This window comes from Folsomia candida, unplaced genomic scaffold (assembly GCF_002217175.1).
Source record: "Folsomia candida strain VU population unplaced genomic scaffold, ASM221717v1 Fcan01_Sc010, whole genome shotgun sequence".
NCBI classification, from domain to species: domain Eukaryota; kingdom Metazoa; phylum Arthropoda; class Collembola; order Entomobryomorpha; family Isotomidae; genus Folsomia; species Folsomia candida.
Window position 1 is genome coordinate 4,905,887 of NW_019091202.1, and position 19,111 is coordinate 4,924,997.

Here is a 19,111-nt window from a genome sequence, read left to right on the forward strand (position 1 = left end):
TGATCAATTTTGGCAATTCCTTAATTATCTACATCAATTGCAAAAGATGGTTTGGAAGCTACCAATTTTTTTAAAACATAAAGAAGCGTCCATACTTCCAGCCGCTACTTTTGTGAAGATGAAAAACGACGACACTATACTAATTCATGCAGCATCAGGAGGCGTCGGATTAACCGCTGCGTAATTCGTCAATGCAGTTGGGGCATATATCATAGTCACGGCGGGGAATTCTAGAAAGCTGGTTTACCTAACGTTTTATTTTATAATTAGTCCCTTTTTTGTTTGCATTTCTAATGAGGAAAAGGGTCTTATTATAAAATACAAACTGTTAAGGAATAAAACACGTCTTCGCCTCAAGGAAACTGTCTTTCGAGTCTGACCTAAATGGTGTCACTGGTGGAGGTAGAGTCGACATACACTCTTGAGTAAAGCGGTGTTAGATTTTACAAAAAAATCATAACCGCCTAAATGTGATAACGAAATCTAATAATCTAGCAATCTAAAATATTTTACTTACAATGCGATGGTGTGAAGTGTATTTCCCCGATTCGATTCAAATTTTGAAATTGCGTGGTCCACGTCCTAGTCTAAAGTAAGTTCTTTAATACCCCTAACTGCATGACTTTATAAAAAACTGTAATACATTTGTGATTAATTACTTCCTCTACAGTAGAGTCAAGAAAAGTAATTAGGAATTAATGACATACTTAACTAATTAAGCAACCTTATTTTAATGTCACGAGTACGATACATATTCTGGATAAATAATTACATGAATTAATTGGACTTAAATTTTCACTAAGATTGTTAAGACCCCGAAAACGGCATGTATGTATCTTTAACAAATACATAATAGCTGATATTGCACTTCTTAAATCAGAAGTGTCTTACAATATTGTAAGACATGCATGCGAGAGAACCTTGAAGTTATGTGTTAATAACCCAAGCATTACCAAGCCTGACGAGTCAAGAAATAACACGCGCTGTGGTACCAATGACTCACCTTCCTGACCCAACGCTTAACTCATTACTTAATGAGTCTTATGATGACTTATGTACGTAGAGTTAAGCCTGATTCATAACTAAATAACATCTTCTCAATATTCTGCGTTTTTGCACAATCGACCTTAAATTGTGAACACTCTTTATTAAATCATGGAACTTGGACTCCACACGCCAAAATTAATTAATGCATTATTTACCCCAAGGGGCCATTCATAAATTATGTAACGCGAGAGTGGCAAAGCGAGGTTTATACATATGCACGTCTCGAATGATGTCGTGCATGTGTGATTCATCTTAAATGGGGGAGGGTCTAGAAATTCGCGATTTTTACGACATAATTTATGAACAGCCCCCAAGCAATGGTTGTACATATGTACGTACATATGTACTTGATAAATAAACCGTCGCAAACGCGCATACGGAAGTAGCTTCAGACTACTTCACTCCAAGCACTCCCACGACATCGCGGGAACACTTGATTTTACTGTATTTCATCTATACATTCAATTTTTTCAAAAATCTCATTTTGCCCCGACCACACCCCCTAGTGACGAGGGGGTGTGGCACAACTCGGGAGCACTTTATTCTACTGTATTTCATCTATGCATTCAATTTTTTCAAAAATCTCATTTTGCCCCGACCACACCCCCTGGCGCCCGGGGGGTGTGGCACAACGGGGGAACTCAAAATTTCACTCCATTTCATCCATAGATTCAATTGCACTAAAAATCTCATTTTGCCCCGACCACACCCCCTGGCGACCGGGGGTGTGGTCCGGTTGCACCCAAAAGTTGATAGGATCCTCCCCCTGGGGTATTATGTATGATGGCGAAAACCGATTTCGATTATCTTTATCCGTTCTCCCGTTATCCTGCTGACAGACAGACGGACAGACAGACAGACAGACAGACAGACAAAGTCTTCACATAAAGTAGCTGAAGCTACTTAATAATACTGCCAAGATTTACCACTTATAATTAGTCGTAATGTACTTCAAAATAGGGCTTTATTCCCGCGTTCATAAATTATGTAACATGAAAGGGGAAGTAAGAGTGCAAGGATGCAATGAGATCGTGCATATGCTAAAAGGGGGAAAAGATCGCGATTTTTGCACGGCATAATTTATGAACGGTCCTCAAGTCCGACTATTTGAAGGATGGTTTGTACCTGATAAATAATGCTGCCCAAATCTCCCATTTATAATTACTTGTCAGTTCATAATGAGCGTAGCCAAGTCGGAAATCATGTTTGAAAATAATCTAATCAAATTTGCATGAATGCATGAATTTGAGTAGGATAAAATAAAATAATTGTCTGGACTTTCCCACCTTTCAGACCACACTATACATATGTACGTCCAACACGATATATGCACATAAGGTGAGCCTCATTCATACAATCTCCACACCTCGCCTCAATTCCAGTAAAGATTTGATAAACCTCTTAAATAATAGACAGGTTGAGCAAGAGTACATGATTGTATTTTGCGATTGTAAACACAGCGAGAAAATTAGTCAAAACATTAGTCAAACTTTTAGTCAAACTCAGGATTACAAATCTCCGTCTCCAGGCAGCATTGTATTGTACTCATATACCCAACTTGCAGGAATTTCAAATCTGCCGCCGGAAATTAATGAGAATTACAATCCTCCCATAAAATATTCTTGCTCAACCTCAAGAACATACAATCATTTTTTTACAATATTGTACTCTTGCTCAACCTGTCTAATGTGGAATTAAGGAACCGAAAAAATTAAAAATAACAGCATATACACATATCTGTCCTCTGGCCATAAATCTATTTTTGTCAAAAAAGGTTTCATGAATGTACAAAGGGTCACATTTTCCACGCTGGTCAGCATTCCATCACCTCCACCGTCCAATCTTTTGACATTTCAAGCCAGCCGATTTTTCTCTGTGAATATAATTTGGTTTTTCGTTTTGATTTGAGTGTAATTTGTGTAATTGTGAAATTGTGAATTTCCATACCCTGATTACGTAAAGAGATACAAACGTATGCACATAAGGTTTGTGGTTACTTTAGTTTGAGACAAAGATTGCTAAATATTTACATGTTGCAAAATTTCGGCATGTTTGTGAGGATACATATGTACATACACATTTACTTATTTAGCTGGTTTCGTATACATACAAGTTGTATCATGCAACACAGAAATGGATTATGGCGAACACAAAGACAACCCTCATCTCACCGTGGTACTTCCCGAGGTAAATAATTGAATGTTTACATATATGTAAATACATACATAGGTACATATGTAAATTTACTCACAGTTCCACATATCTGCCTAGTTATGTACATTAATTGTTATAATTATTGGTATAAATATGCAATTAAGTGATGTCCACAAATTATAACACAGCCAAGGGAGTATAAAAGCCCATTTGCGCCCTTTGTTAAAATGAGGCGTAAATTGTGACCAGGAGGAGGCAGGATATGTATATAAAAATCCACGTTTTTGCGTGACATACTTTATGGACGTTCCCATGCGTACAAGGTTTTGGCACTTGGGGGGATGGGGAGTTTGCTTTAGAGATTAATTACATGATAAAACAGATTTTTTGTATAAAAAATCCGGACCTGCAAAATTCGTAAAACTTGAGCTCAATTTTTTTTACGTTGAGAAGAGTTACAAATTAAAAATAGGGCGTAAATTTTTAAAATTCTTCAAGTCTGGATTTTTAAAGTTTTGTTTAAATCGAACAAACTGACACAAGTTGTAGTAGGATCGAATTAATCTGCAAAACAACGCCCCTCTAAACTAGTTCCCGCGACGAACCCACCTGGCTTTTTTATTTGGAGTGAGCCAGGAAGGGTTCGTGGAAAGTGCATAAGGAAAAACGCCACGATAGAGGTACGATTTCTGACCCCCTATTGGTAGCATTAACGCAGCGCGTGGTAGCTGCTGCACGCCCGAGCAGTGTGTGCTTCGCCCCACGATGGTGGTGCACCACCGCTCATATCCACATATCTTCGCATGAAAAAATTACGTTGGAAGCACCTAGGTGGCGTCGGCACCCCTATTTGGCACAACGCACACCATCGTAGAGCATCAAATTTCGGGAGACGCGACTCTGAAATTGGCGAGAATATGTTCAAATAGGGGTGCGGACGCCACCTATGTGCTGCGAACGTAATTTTTTGATGCCAGGATATCTGGATATAAGCGGTGGTGACGGCGAGAGTTGCAGCCACCACGTTTGGCAGAAAATGCACGAAATCGTGTGTGCTCCCAAAATCTCACTTTTTCATCTGTTTTGCGTTGGCTGTTTTTCAAATACACTTTCTAGGAACTCTAACTGTGTATCAGTTAGAGTCCTCGCAGGAACTACCTCCAAACTCAAGAGCAAAAACTTTAGTTTTTCCATAAATTCATAATCCAATTAAAAAACTATTATTTTACCGTATTAATTGTATAACCTATGTATATACGTATTTAGTTACCTAAGTTATGAGTGAGTGAGCGAAACCACGTTTGAATACATATTTACATAATAATCGAAAATTTGAATACCTAATCCGTCCTTACCTACATACTTCCAGATATTAGCAAAGATTGCCACTTTTCTCTCAAATCTTCCCTCCTCACGTGCACCTTAATCAACTCCACGTGGGAAACCGAAGTCCGCAAAATTCTCCTCGGTTTCGACCGACTTATCCTAATCCCCCAAAATATCACCCGGGACGACGCAGTTGTCACCGCCCGAGGAAACTGCCCGCGAAACGTGTGCCTCTATTTCTTCTCAGATCACCCCCTCTACAAAAATTTCCTTACCAACCACGCCCACAAAGTGAGAACCTTAACGACAAATTTATTCCCACCAAGCCGTCCCACGTGTCTAGAATCTTTGCACTTCATCGCAAATTCCTTCCCGCACGTGACCTCGCTTAAATTACATGTAACTCTATTGTCCCTTTCCACATATGAGACGATCTTCGCGCCAGAAACGGTTTCCTTCTCGAAGGTAAAGAGACTAGAACTCGCGACGAGTGATGTGACCAGCGGGGCCGAACTTTCCTCCATCTTCGCGGCAATAATCCCCCTTTTTCCGAATCTGATCGGGCTCGCGTTTTCCAACGTGGGTTGGTCAGTGCTGGAAAACCCCCTCAATTTCGTTCCCCCCAGGACGGTGACATTTTTGAAGTTGGCGGGTGTCAAGATACTGCGACCGATGGTAGCATAAAATATTACCCGGCTCGAGTTAGGAATTCGGCGTCCTCTGGATACGTCGAATGTGCTCAAGTTTGTCGCGGGAACGTTGCAACACGTTAAATTTTCCGAGGTTAAAAACGTTGATGTGGATTATGCTAAATTAGCCGATTATAGCATAGTTCTTCCCGCCATGAGGAAATTAAGGGGGTTTGAACTAGTTCAAAGTCAGTGGACGGATCGTAGAAAGTACGGAAATTCGGTCGTGACGCCAAGGCTGGTATTGAAGTTTAATGGAGGAGAGGACAATCCCGCGGGAAGGTTGGTGTACCTGGTCACATTCATTTATGAGATAAAGAATGAGTAATTTATTTATTCATTGATTAATTCATGAAGATTTAGGAAATATTGTTTTTTCACAATTTTTGAATGAATTAATGAATATTGAACAAATATTTGTTCATTCCATATTTATTCGTAAGGAATGAATGAATAATTTTATTCATTATTTTTTCACGGTATGCTTAATACATTCATACATATATGGGGTATATTGAGAAATCTATCTAATAAGGCGGGTTTTAGATAAAATGATTAATAATGAATGAATAATTTTTTCCAATTTTTAAATTGAATGAATATCATTTCAAAAAATATTTATTCATTTCATATTCATGAAGAGTAAATTACCACTTTTATTCATTTTTCACGCTATGACTAATATAAATATGCGTTATATTGAGAAATTCAAGTAATCCTTAAACCAGTTTTAGATCAAATGAATAATAAAAAAGTACATATTTACTGTCAAGTCTTGAATAAATGAATATTTAATGAATAATGTTCCCCAATTTTTAAATTAAATGAAGAAATATTTTTTTAACAGGTTGGTATACGAAGATCAATTCCCCGTTCTGGAAACTATCAGGATTTCAAAGTCCCACCTTGTTCAAGATATTTCCACAGAGGCCATGGACAAATTGTCGGTGGGGGAATATTTCGAGACAAGTGTGTCATTTTTGTACAAATCTTTCCTCCGCAAAGGTAATTCGCGGGGTGAGAGTGTGAAACGATTAGATGTCCCGTTCCCGCCCGAGGAGAAGTTTAGGCAGGTAACGGGTGAGTCTTGCGAGTGGCGGGATTCCTCCGAATTTTGGGACAGGGCGGTGGAAATGTTTCCCAATTTGGTGAAATACGCGGCCATTGGGGGAAGCTGGAAAAAGGCAAGGCCGGCCGAGGTGAACGCGTGGGTCGTATTAGGGGAGAAGCTAGGATTTGTGCGGAAGATTAAGCAAGGGGCGGGAAAAGACCCTGATTTGAATTTAGGAGACGACATTTATCTAGAGGTTTCTGAAAGTGTCAAGTTTAATCGAAATTAATATATAGAAATTTAGTTAGAAATTTAAACATAGAAATTTAATAAATAATTTCTATTAGAAATTTTCTAATTAATATCTAGAAATTCGAAATAAATGAAGTACGAGAACAGCCTTACGTCTCGCACAAGCTCTAAATAATTCGTTAACAAGGTATTACCAGCCGGAGTATACAATTAACCGATATAGTAATAAATTTGTAAATAATCGACTGGCAGTAAATTTACTGCCGCGATAATAATAAATCCAACTACAGAACTCAAAAATATTATCAGTTTGTTTAAAACACATTTCTACCAGCCAGTAATAAATGTATTAGTTTGTCGGTAAAGTCACATATTTATGTATGTATATATGTACATATGTATGTGCTTATGTATATACAGTATGTAACTTATTTAATGCTACGATTTTTAATTTCAAATTCAACTTCAATTTTCCCAAGAACAGGTAGATATTTCAAAACTGTTTTCATACCAATTATTCACCATATATTGGAATACATTGAGGCAAATTTTCAGAGGAATGGAGATAAAACTGCTGAATCCACAAATATTTTAATGTCAAAATATTGCAAATTGCACGTTACATAATTAATGCTACATCTATGCATTCAATTTTTTCAAAAATCTCATTTTGCCCCGACCACACCCCCTGGCGCCCGGGGGGTGTGGCACAACGGGGGAACTCAAAATTTCACTCCATTTCATCCATAGATTCAATTGCACTAAAAATCTCATTTTGCCCCGACCACACCCCCTGGCGACCGGGGGTGTGGTCCGGTTGCACCCAAAAGTTGATAGGATCCTCCCCCTGGGGTATTATGTATGATGGCGAAAACCGATTTCGATTATCTTTATCCGTTCTCCCGTTATCCTGCTGACAGACAGACGGACAGACAGACAGACAGACAGACAGACAGACAGACAGACAGACAGACAGACAGACAGACAAAGTCTTCACATAAAGTAGCTGAAGCTACTTAATAATACTGCCAAGATTTACCACTTATAATTAGTCGTAATGTACTTCAAAATAGGGCTTTATTCCTTATCATCTTTGAAAATAATCTTATCAAACTTTCATCGATGTGTGAATTTGAGTAGGAATGGACTTCCTCACCTTCAAAAAATGATCTCACATGATATTAGTTTACCCTTATTCGTTCCCGTTCCCACACCTGGTCTAAATTCCAGTAAATATTTAATTAATGAATTCGAAATGAGGAAAAAGTTCAGAAATTTACTTCCATTTCTGACTTCTATCTTAACCCTGATTTTGCTCTTTGTAATAGTTCAGTTGATTATATACCGAAACTTATCATATTTCTGGCCTCGTGGAAAACCAGGATTTATGTTCCCCTCAACATCAGCAGTATTTCGTTTGCTAGGGATGACATTTACGGAAAACCGGATTGTTCCATTTGGGTGGCAATTTATCCGAAGGGTGGGTATGACATGGGCCAGGTGATGCAGAGAGTGGAAAATGTCGTGAAAATTGTAAGTATTTTCTTGAAATCTAGTTTAAGGCTGTATTGTATGTTGGGCATGTACATATTCTCAATATTTCGAGATTCCGAAATTTCGATATTACAATACAGAAATTATCATTATTTAAATACCGAAAATCGATATTTGGAGGTTGAAATCTCGAACTTGGTAGCTTGTAATTTATAAATTTATGTTATTAATGAAACGCATTCGGGCGTGCGTGAATTCAGAGTTAGGGTGTAATCAAGTTGCAATCAATTTTGTAACTGTGGGGGTGTCTCCAAGTTTACCTCGAAATTTCTAAAATTCAATTTTAATTTCGATATTTGAATACCGAACTTCATGAAAATACCGAGATGTAAATTTCAATTTGCATATCTCAACATTCCCTTATTCAAGTGGTAACTTATTCTTGAATGAATTTTGAATGAACAAATTGATTGAACAGGCATTCAGACGAAGTGGGGACGTGGTCCGGTGTAACAATCCCGTCACCATGGGGATGCCGAATTTAAGCGGATTTAACACGCTTCCCGGACAAATATCACAGCCCTTATGTTCGCCGGAGTGGCCGGGGCGGTGAGGCGAATTGTGAAGGAAAGAGGGGGAAATTTAAACCGGGATGCCGCATCACTTTATACGCTGCCGAGCATTTCGAGTCATCCTGGGACTATGACGAATAATCTGTATGTATGAAATACATAAACCAGTGCAACGATACAAGTGGCTGGCCATCTTATAGTAATTCGGATATAACTTTGCGCAAACGTACAGAATAGGTGGACAGACCGACAGACGGACAGACGGACCGGACAGACAAACGCACAGATAGACAGACGGACAGACAGACAGACGGACGTAAATGAGTCCAAACTACGTCTTTTTCCGTCCCACAAAGATATTTACTCTGCAAAACTAAAGTTACAAGAATTTCTTAACTTCCACCTTCAATTATCCAATACATGTTTATCTTTTCAGGATTATAGCCCCACTGCGAATGCCACTCTCTGAAGTGAAAACGGATCAAACATTGATACAAATTTCTGAACAATTTCGTTACCCCTCCAACTCCAACATGCTCTTGGCGCAGCCGCAATTTGTAGAGGGCTGGGACTAATCAGTGGCACGGTAGGGAAGGATTTAATGTTTGCGAACTATGGAACTCTGCTTAATTCTAACGTTGCCCCTTTTAAGGAAACTCGATATGAATTATTTGGAAATCCGGTGGAGCAATTTGTTCCAATCACTGCGCTGTGTCAGAGATCGTGCGCCATATCGATAATGAGTATTAGTTATAATGGCAAAATGGGGATTTCAATAACCGCGGATAAAGCACTATTTGGGAGAAAAGTTGACTTGGAAAGGTTTATTAATCAGATTATAAATGAGATTAGTGAAGTTGGTGACATTAGTTGGAAGAGAGAAAAGGTGGGAATGAGTCTGGTTTAAAAAAAGACTTATACTCTTCCATATTTTAGTTTCCAATGGTCGGTCCCGTTACAACTTTGCGTGACACTCCAGCATTCTGGTACGACCTTCTGCAAGGATAAGTTTTTTTGATATGGTTATGGTTATGCGATGATTTAGCTTATGATTTCGGTTATGATTCCGGTTGTGACTCCGCGATGATTTAGGTTATGATTTGGTTATAATTTCGGTAATAAGTACATACTTTCGTGTCAATCATTTTTTTCGTTATGATTTAGGTTATCATTTCGTTAATTATTTATGTAATGATTTAAGTTATGATTTCTGTTAAGATTTGCATTATTATTTAGGTCATATGAAATTTCGGTTATGAGTTCGTTCTCGTCATGGTTTCGGTTGTGACTTCTGTTATAATTTTGTCTACTATTTATCTTGGAAGTTAGATCATGATTTCGGCTATAATTTTGTTTATGAGTTAGGTTATGATTTCCATCATTACGTATTCGTAATGCAAGAATTAATGCAAAATAGTAATACGTAATTTTATAGAAAACTAAGGATAAACATGGGTTTACTAATCCTGCTCCGTGCTAAGCTAATCCTAAGCTGTACTGATAGTTTTTTTAAAATTGTAACACCATAAACAATGCATAAAACAAGGGATTTCGGTGGAACCAGATTTCGGGCTGGTGGAGGAAAAAAGGTGAGTTGGTTAGGATCGAGGAGTGCTTCACTAAATATTGTTTAACACCACTTTATTTCGATGTACAACTTATACAATTTTGTGTCTGGAATTTGGATTTGAATTTTTTTGTGACGTGCTATGTGGTAGACGTTTTCACAGATGAGCCAAGGCGGTTGACGCGGCACAACAGAGGTACTCTTAGCAGTACCAAGGATTGTCATTGTACACAAAGTATTCAAACTTCAGAAATCATAAACGTTAATTTGTTTACTGTTGCAAATCGGTTTTTTCAGGTTGCTGAATTGTTTTTAAAATTTTATTTTTCTGATAACAGAAATCATAACCAAAATTATAACAGAAATCATAATCGAACCCATGATCTAACTTATGTATAAGCTAAATTATAACAGAAATCATAACCGAAATAATAATTGTTAGCAGAAATCATAACTCTTAGCGGATAATGTAACTCATAACCGAACTAATGACGGAAATCGTAACCTAAATCATAAACGAAATCATAATCTAAATAATAGGATAAATAAGAGATCAAATTATAAAACAAATCAGAACCAAAATCATAACAGCAATCATAACTGAAATAATAACTGAAGTCGTAATCGAAACCATGACTAGAAGAAACTCATAATCGAAATTTCATATGATCAAAATCATAATCCAAATCTTAACAGAAATCGTAGCAGAAATCATAACCAAAATCATAACAGAAATTATAACCTTAATTCTTACCGAAGTCAAAACCGAAATCATAATCCAAATAATAGACGAAATTAATTATAATAGAAATCATAACCGAAAGCAAGACTTGAACGAACTCATAACCGAAATTTCATATGACTAAAATTATAATCCAAATTTTAACAGAAATCATAACAGAAATTATAATCGGAATGAAGTCATTACCGAAATCATAAGCTAAATAATAACCGAGATCATCACCGAAATAGTAACCTGAATCATTACAGAAATAATTAAAGAAATGATACCTAAAATCATAACGAAAATAATGACTGACACGAAGGTAAGTGTTACCGAAAGTAAAACCGAAATCATAACCGATAGTATAACGGAAATTATAACCAAATCATAACTTAAATTATCGCGTAGTCATAACCGGAATCTTGACTGTAACGGAAGCATAACCGGAATCATAACCTAAATCATAACCATAATCATAACCGTATGAAAAAATCGTATCCATCCAGAAAGTCGTACAAGAATGCTGGAGTGTCACGCAAATTTTTAACGGAACGGACTATTCGAAACCTAAATATGGAAGATAGAACAGTCTTTTTTCAAACCTCTAATTTCCACTTTTTCTCTCTCCCAACTAATGTCTCCAATTTCACTAATCTCATTTATAATCTGATTAATAAACCTTTCTAAGTCAACTTTTCTCCCAAATAGTGCTTTATCCGCGGTTATTGAAATCCCCATTTTGCCATTATAACTAATACTCATTATCGATATGGCGCACGATTTCTGACACAGCGCAGTGATTGGAACAAATTGCTCCACCGGATTTACAAGTAATTCATATCGATTTTCCCTAAAAGACGGAACGTTAGAATGAAGCAGAGTTCCATAGTTGGCAAACGTTAAATCCTTCCTGAGCGTGCCACTGATTAGTCCCAGCCCTCTACAAATTGCGGCCGCGCCAAGGAGCTTGTTGGAGTTGAAGAGGTACCGAAATTGTTCGGAAATTTGTATCAATCTTTGATCCGTTTTCTCCTCGGAGAGTGGCATTCTTAGTGGGGCTGTAGTCCTGAAAAGATAAACATGTATTGCATAATTGAATGTGTACAGAAATTAATAAATCCTTGTATCGTTAGTATAGCAGAGTAAATATCTCTGTGGGATAGAAAAAGACGTAGTTTGGCCTAATTTACGTCTGTCTGTCTGTCTATCCGTCTGTCTGTCTGTCCGTCTGTCCGTCTGTCTGTCTGTCTGTCCGTTCGTCTGTCTGTCTGACTGTCCGGCTGTTCTGTACATTCATATCGGAATTATTATAACAGGGCACCCTACTAATAACGTGATACTGGTTTATTTCATACTTACAGATTATTCATCATTGTACCCGGATGACTCGAAATGCTCCGCAGCGTGTAAAGCGATGTTGCATCCAGGTTTAAATTTCCCCCTCTTTCCTTCATAATTCGCCTCACAGCCCCGGCCACCCCGGCGAACATGAGTGCTGTGTTATCTGTCCGGGCAGCGTGGGAAATCCGCTTGAGGTTTTTCATCTCCATGGCGACGGGATTGTGACACCGGACCACTTCCCCACTTCGTCGGAATGCCTGTTAATGCAATTCTTTCATTCAAAATTCATTCAAAATATATTGTAAGAAATTTTCACTCATTTTTCATTTATTAAAAATTTAAAAATATATATTGATTCACTATTGGTTTATTTTTCATTTTGTCAAATTTGTCTTGCTAGATACTTGGTTTTTTCATGTATGTAGAAAATGAATAAAATTATTCATTTATATTCATTCAAACTAAAATTTTGGAACAATTTTTCAGTCATTATTTATGAACTTATTTTTTGAATAGTGAATAAGTAAATAATTTATTGGTTCATTCACTGAATAAATGAATGTGAACAGCATGAATGTAAATATGTCAAATATTGTCAAGCACCTTGAGTGTGAGCGGATTGGAGTCGATTCCTTTCAACAGATAGAAAATGGCTTCCGTCGGAGTGACAAAGATCAATTGGAAGACATTCCAAATATTCGTAGTCCATTTGGAGGGTTTCGAATTTGTAAAATTTTCCTGATATTTTTCGGAATCTTTGTTATCAAAGAAATCGTGCAAAAGTGTCAAAAGTCCGTAAACGTCTGTCACCGTGTGATGCAGGCGAAACACGAGGGCAGATTTAGTGTCGTAGTTACCCCTGGGGTAATTGGGGAAGGAGACGCATTCCCAGAGCGGGAGGCCTTTCGGATACGGTGTTTCCGACAGGGTGTCCAAGAATTGCTGGATTTTGGCCGGGTCGGATTCTTCATTTAGGGTGACATGCTGAGCCAGCTGGAAAGTTGGGGATTTCTTCCAAAATAGGGTTCCCATCCACGAGTGTAATGTGCACGTTAGTTCGGGGTGCTTGGAATGGGAAGAATGATTATTTTTATAATGCGGTAATATTTAATTAGTGAATTTATGTATTGGGAGGAGTAGGTTGATGAATTTTGAAAGGTAATTAAACTAATTGTAAGTACGGGAAACAATTTGTGTTCTTATCAGATTTTAGGGCTAAAATTTGAGACAAAAGTACGCGATGATTAACATATGATTAACATGCGAACATTAAAAAGAGAGGGGGATTTTTATAAACTCAAAATTATGGACATTCATGCTCAACAAAATCTCATTTTCTAAGAAAACCCAGGCAAATTAAAATGTTTCTAAATTACCATTTAAATAAGGGAAAGTTGAGACACGGAAATGGAAACTCGAAACCCGCATATAAGTAGGGCATGTAATCTCGGTTTCGGTATTTCGGGGTTTTGGTATTCGGTATTCAAGTACCGAAATATCGATATTGAAATATCGAAATTTATTTAGGGAACTTTGGGGGTGTAACCGAGTCAAAATTCGATTTTGGGCAACTTTGAGGGTGTGACCCAGTCAAAATTGAATTCAGGCAACGTTAGGGGTGTAACCTAGTCAAACTTAAATTTTGGGAACTTGGGGGTGTAACCAAGCCAAAAAATCAATTTTGAAAACTTTGAGGATGTGACAAAGTCGAAATACCGATATTTCGGTATTGTAATATCGAAATTTCGAGATCTCGAAATATCGAGAGTACATGCCTTCCATACAATACAGCCTTAAACTCGATTTCAAGAAAATGCTTACAATTTTCACCACATTCTCCAGTCTCTGCATCACCTGACCCATGTCATGCCCGCCCTTTAGATAAATTGCCACACAAATGGAACAATCCGGTTTTCCGTAAATATCATCCCAAGCAAACGAAATACTGGAGATGTTGAGGGGAACATAAATCCCGGTTTTCCACGAGGCCAGAAATATGATAAGTTTCCGGTATAAAATCAGTGGAAGTATTACAAAGAGCAAAGTCAGCGGAATTATGAAAATCAGGATAAAGATTGAAGTCAGAAATAAAAATAAATTTCTTAACTTTTTCCTCATTTCGGATTAATTAATTAAATCCTTACTGGAATTTGGACCAGGTGTGGACACGGGTCCGGATAAGGATAAACTAATCTCGTGTTAGATCAGTTTTAAAGGTGAGGAGGTCCGTTCCTACTCAAATTCACGCATCGATGAAAATTTGATAAGATTGTTTTCAGAGATTATATTCGACATGGAATCTGGCCTCATTTAGAAGTGTTTTACGACCAATTATGGGTGGTAAATCTATTAATCAGGTACATATTTACAACCAGTGTGTTCACACTTGGGGGCCATTCAAAAATTATGTGATGCAAAAATCGCGAATTTCTAGACCCCCTTTAAAATGTAGAACACATGCACGATATCAATCGCTTTGCCTTTCTCAAGTTACATAATTTTTGAACGATTCCATGGGGTAAATAATGCATGAACTAAAGTACCTGAAGCTACTTAGGGTGAAGACTTTGTCTGTCTGTCCTAGAACCGAGCAAGATAATCCTAATCGGTTTGCGGCATGATACACATCAATACATGACCCCAGGGGGAGGATCCGGTCAATTTTTTGGAATCAATCGCACCACCCCTCTAGAGGTAAGAGGGTGTGGTCGGGGCTTATGGGATTATGACTAAAATTGAATGCACAGAGTAAATTTACGTGTTCCCGCGCTGAGCCGCACCCTTCCCACGAAGGAGGTATGTATGGTACGGGGGAAATGCGATTTTACTGAAATTGAAAATTAACGAAATAGAGTGAAATTACGTACTCTGTCACTTCGGTAGTTCGAGTGAAGCTACTTCTTTATGTGCGTTTACCACGGTTTATTATAAATAAACGAATTATTACAGTCGGCTTCCTAATAGCATGTTTTCATGGTGCGCTAACACAGATAGAGTTGCGTTTTGTAACCAGACAATCAAGGCAGCACGTGAATTACATAAGTTAATCAGCACAGCGTACATATTTAGGGTCCATAAAGTGATCACAAATCTAAACATGTGTACGGCTCACAGCTTGATCGGTACCCAAACTAACCGTGGAGATCTCCCAACTTATGCCCACACATTTTATGCCGAAATTACCGAACTTGTAATTATATTGAGTAATGATAGTTTATGAATTATGAAACTGTCCTAAATAATAAAAAATTGTAACATTTTAAGAGGCATACAGGAGACAAGCACTGACTTTTAACCCATGATTGTCAAATTTATAAAACCTTGTCGAGAAGACGTCGCCTCAATATTTTTATAAAAATTATTTGTAATCGATGATTTAATTTAGTTTATTAATTAGAATAAATTCGTGCGTTGCGTTAAAATTAAAAAAATCCCTAAAAAGAAGATTGTTTTTAATACATGAGACGCTGACTAAGCTTACCACCAAAACTTTGGCCACCCCGACTTCCCGCAAAACCCAGGTAGCATACCCGCAAAGCCCCAGAGTTTTCTGTGCCCTGGGCATACTACTGACTCAGAATTACTTTACCAAAAATTTGATTCCCGCTTCGTATCCCTACCATACTAATAGCGTGGGGAGGATACCAGCGCGGGATGGAAAAGAAAAACTGAGTTGATATTACGTTTGGAGAACTCCATTTTAAAGAGATTTTTATCCTTGCGAATCTAGTTTCCACCTAAATAAATGTCTAGTATTTTATTTTCCGTTGACGACGAAATACACAAATATGTATGTACAGTCCGTTTATTTGCGATACGACCCTCGACGTCACCACTGCAATGCTATTAGTAATTAGAGTGATGACGTCGAGGATCGTATCATAAAAAACAGGAGTATGTGCACCGCATAAATTACCCTGACACCAAAATTTCTCAAAAATAAGAATATTTCTTTTTGTATTTTGAGAAAAACTTTATGGTAAAAAGTGGATTTTTTAAGATATTTTTCTTCTCAAGGTTAGGAATTTTCCCTAATCCCCGATCAATGTTATAAAGTTGATTTTCGTTTTTTCATCAAAAAACTCAAGTACTTGTGAAATCAACACCATTCTAAGGGGAATTTTTTTAATACAATTAATAATACTAAAGAGGTTAAATGGTTTGTTGGAAAAATATCATTTGGATGCCATGTTTCATACTTGGTAAAAAACCATTTGACAACTACGGGGTCAGACCCCTTGGAAAATAAAATTCGGGTAAAATATTACGCACATATCCTAAAGTTTGGCCCAACTAGCATAAATATTTGACTTGATTTATGTATTCTCATTTCATTGCTGACGTTGCACAACTTGTCAATTTGTTAATTCACAAATCTTTGTATTACTAGTTTGTCAAGAATTTGCACTTGCCAGAATCAATGCAAAACTTGTTTAATCTGGAATTTCTCGAGTAAAACAATAGTTCAATTTAGACACTAATTCGGCTCGATAAATTCAAATCCTTGTCTCCCAAGGAAAAAAGGTGTCTGGCATAAAGGATGGAAACATTTTTCGGAGAATAAGGAAATGTGACTCAAGCTTATATTATTACCCTACACTGTTGCGGATCAGGTAGAGTCACATTTATAATCGGCACTAGTATTGATTTGGTAATCACTTCATACCGGATTGGTAGCAGTTTGTGTGTGACAATGCGATGACGCCAGCTGTCTCGCTCCGATTTTGATGCAACCAAGATAATTGTGTAGCCTGCGATAAATAATGAATTAAACAATTAATTAATAATTAATTAAAATTAATTAATTAATTAATTAATTTCTCGTGAAGGTTTTCTTTTTTTAAGGGAGAAAAATGCGAATTTTCGGCAACTCATACCATCATAACTTTGTTTAAGCTGAGCATTATGAAAAATCCTGAAACACTTGTTTAATTATTTACCTAAGGCTTCATAATTATCGTGGTTTCATCAAAATCGGAGCGAGACCGCTGGCGTCATCGCATTGTGAGTGATAAATTTACAGTAGTGGCCGTTATTACATAAATATGATAACAAAAATATAACCGACACCGGAGGCAATTTTTAACCCTCAGAAGACAATTTATCACCACTCGGAAGAATTGCATATTTAGTACCTCCGCCGGTATACACGTATTACAAAATTCTTAAGAATGTACACGTATGTATGTGCGAACGTGCATATGAACACTTTCTACTACTATTTGTGACAACATTTATGTATGCATCATCACCACGGCAAATTTTGAGCAATAGATATGTATGAATGCAGACATGAATAATTCGAATTAAGCTTCGGCACCGCATTTGATCTGTTCTCTAGTGGTAAGAAAGTTTACCACCAGAGAAAATTGTCCGGCGGTGGCCCGAGAGGGGCCACCACCAGCACACCCACCACCACCACTCAATCACCTGGTATCTTGGGGCCCGTTCATATATTATGTCGAGAAAAGTTCTTCGACACCCACCTAACCTCCCTTTGTCAATAATCATCAACATTTGCTTGACCCCCCAATGGTGACAGAAACTTCTCATCATAATTGGGAAAGAGGTTCCTTTACAAATTCATTAATTTTTCTACATATATACGTATGTAAGTATGCATACCCTTGAATGGGAATTTTTAAAACCTCTCAAATTCTAACATGGCCTAAAATGCATTTCGTGTGTAGCATTACTCATCAACGCGAGATATATTTTCAGTGATTTTAAAAATTGCTCGTTGAGTCATCAAATTCTTTTTAGTTCATGGCGTCGATTTACCAAATTACGGTACCACGCTGCGGTGGCCTTATGGGGCACTTTCCAACAATACCCCAGACCTCGTTCTGCATATATTTTTTGCATATTCTTCCGTCCTGAGGGCTGGAAGGACCTCAGTGAAATTTCGTTGGGCCACACCCCCTGCGGGCGAAATGGTCCCCCGGTTGACCTTTGACATTAAAATTGGCATAGGTTGTAGGTCTATGTGTGTGTATTTTCCCCTCAAATTTGAAAGTATTTGGTCAACCACAACGCCGGGCGCAGTATTGCGACGGTCCTTCCAGCCCTCAGGACGGAAGAATACATATGCAAAAATATATGCAGAACTAGGTCTGGGGAATTGTTGGAAAGTGCCCCATAAGGCCACCGCAGCGTGCCTCCCTCCATAAAATGTTTACGTAACATATGAACGGGCCCTTGTGTCATCTCTTGGGGTGGCGAAAATCGTCCTCCAACGTGGTAGGACGATATAGTTGTAGTGGTCATGAACTGGCTAAAAGTCGTCCTTCGAAGTAGAAAAGGTGGTCGAGTGACGAAAAATCGTGCGAAATAATTTTGGTGGTTGTGGCGAAAAAACTCTGAAATATTTTTGGTGGTGGAACTGGTGGAAGACGAAAGCCGGTCAAAAGTTTGAATGGGCGCACTCGCGCAGGATCTAGTACCGCATATTTTGGATTTGATCAAAAATTTTGACATAGAAGCGATAATGGGGGGTGAACGGTACCACCCACAGCTTTGCTTCTACTACAACTTCTGAAAGCTGAATAGTTTGCCTACAATGTTAAGTGGTCACATTTTGCAATTTTGTCTCTATTAAATTATATAAAATACAAACTCACATAAAATTTTTACCGATATTTAAACTAAAATAGTAATTGAACAAAGGCAAAATTACAAAATGTGACCACATAATATTGTAGGCAAGCTATTCAGCTTTCAAAAGTTGTATCACAGGCAAACCTGTAGGTGGTACCGTTCACCCCCCATTATTACTTTTATGAAAATGAATTAGCATTGCGAGCATACGACGAAAATCCTGCCGTGAGGTGTTGGGTCAAATGCGGTGCTGTAGCTTAATTCGTCTTCACTCCTCCGGAACCATTATTCCTCAAC

General features: G+C 37.8%; 2 protein-coding genes across 2 annotated transcripts; one reads left to right on the forward strand and one right to left on the reverse strand.

The window, feature by feature from the left end:
* Positions 1-5,213: 5,213 nt before the first annotated feature.
* On the forward strand, positions 5,214-6,588 carry LOC118436866. The gene is made up of 2 exons (XM_035855510.1): positions 5,214-5,498; positions 6,064-6,588. Exons 1-2 carry the CDS (start codon positions 5,371-5,373, stop codon positions 6,554-6,556), a joined length of 621 nt encoding a protein of 206 aa, XP_035711403.1. The 5' UTR covers positions 5,214-5,370; the 3' UTR covers positions 6,557-6,588.
* A 4,685-nt stretch (positions 6,589-11,273) lies between these two features.
* Positions 11,274-13,249, reverse strand: LOC118436682 (O-acyltransferase WSD-like). Its single transcript, XM_035855199.1, has 4 exons — positions 12,821-13,249; positions 12,236-12,474; positions 11,479-11,942; positions 11,274-11,332 (listed from the first exon to the last, which is right to left on the reverse strand). The coding sequence occupies exons 1-4, from the start codon at positions 13,247-13,249 to the stop codon at positions 11,274-11,276; spliced, it is 1,191 nt and encodes a 396-aa protein (XP_035711092.1).
* Positions 13,250-19,111: the final 5,862 nt, after the last annotated feature.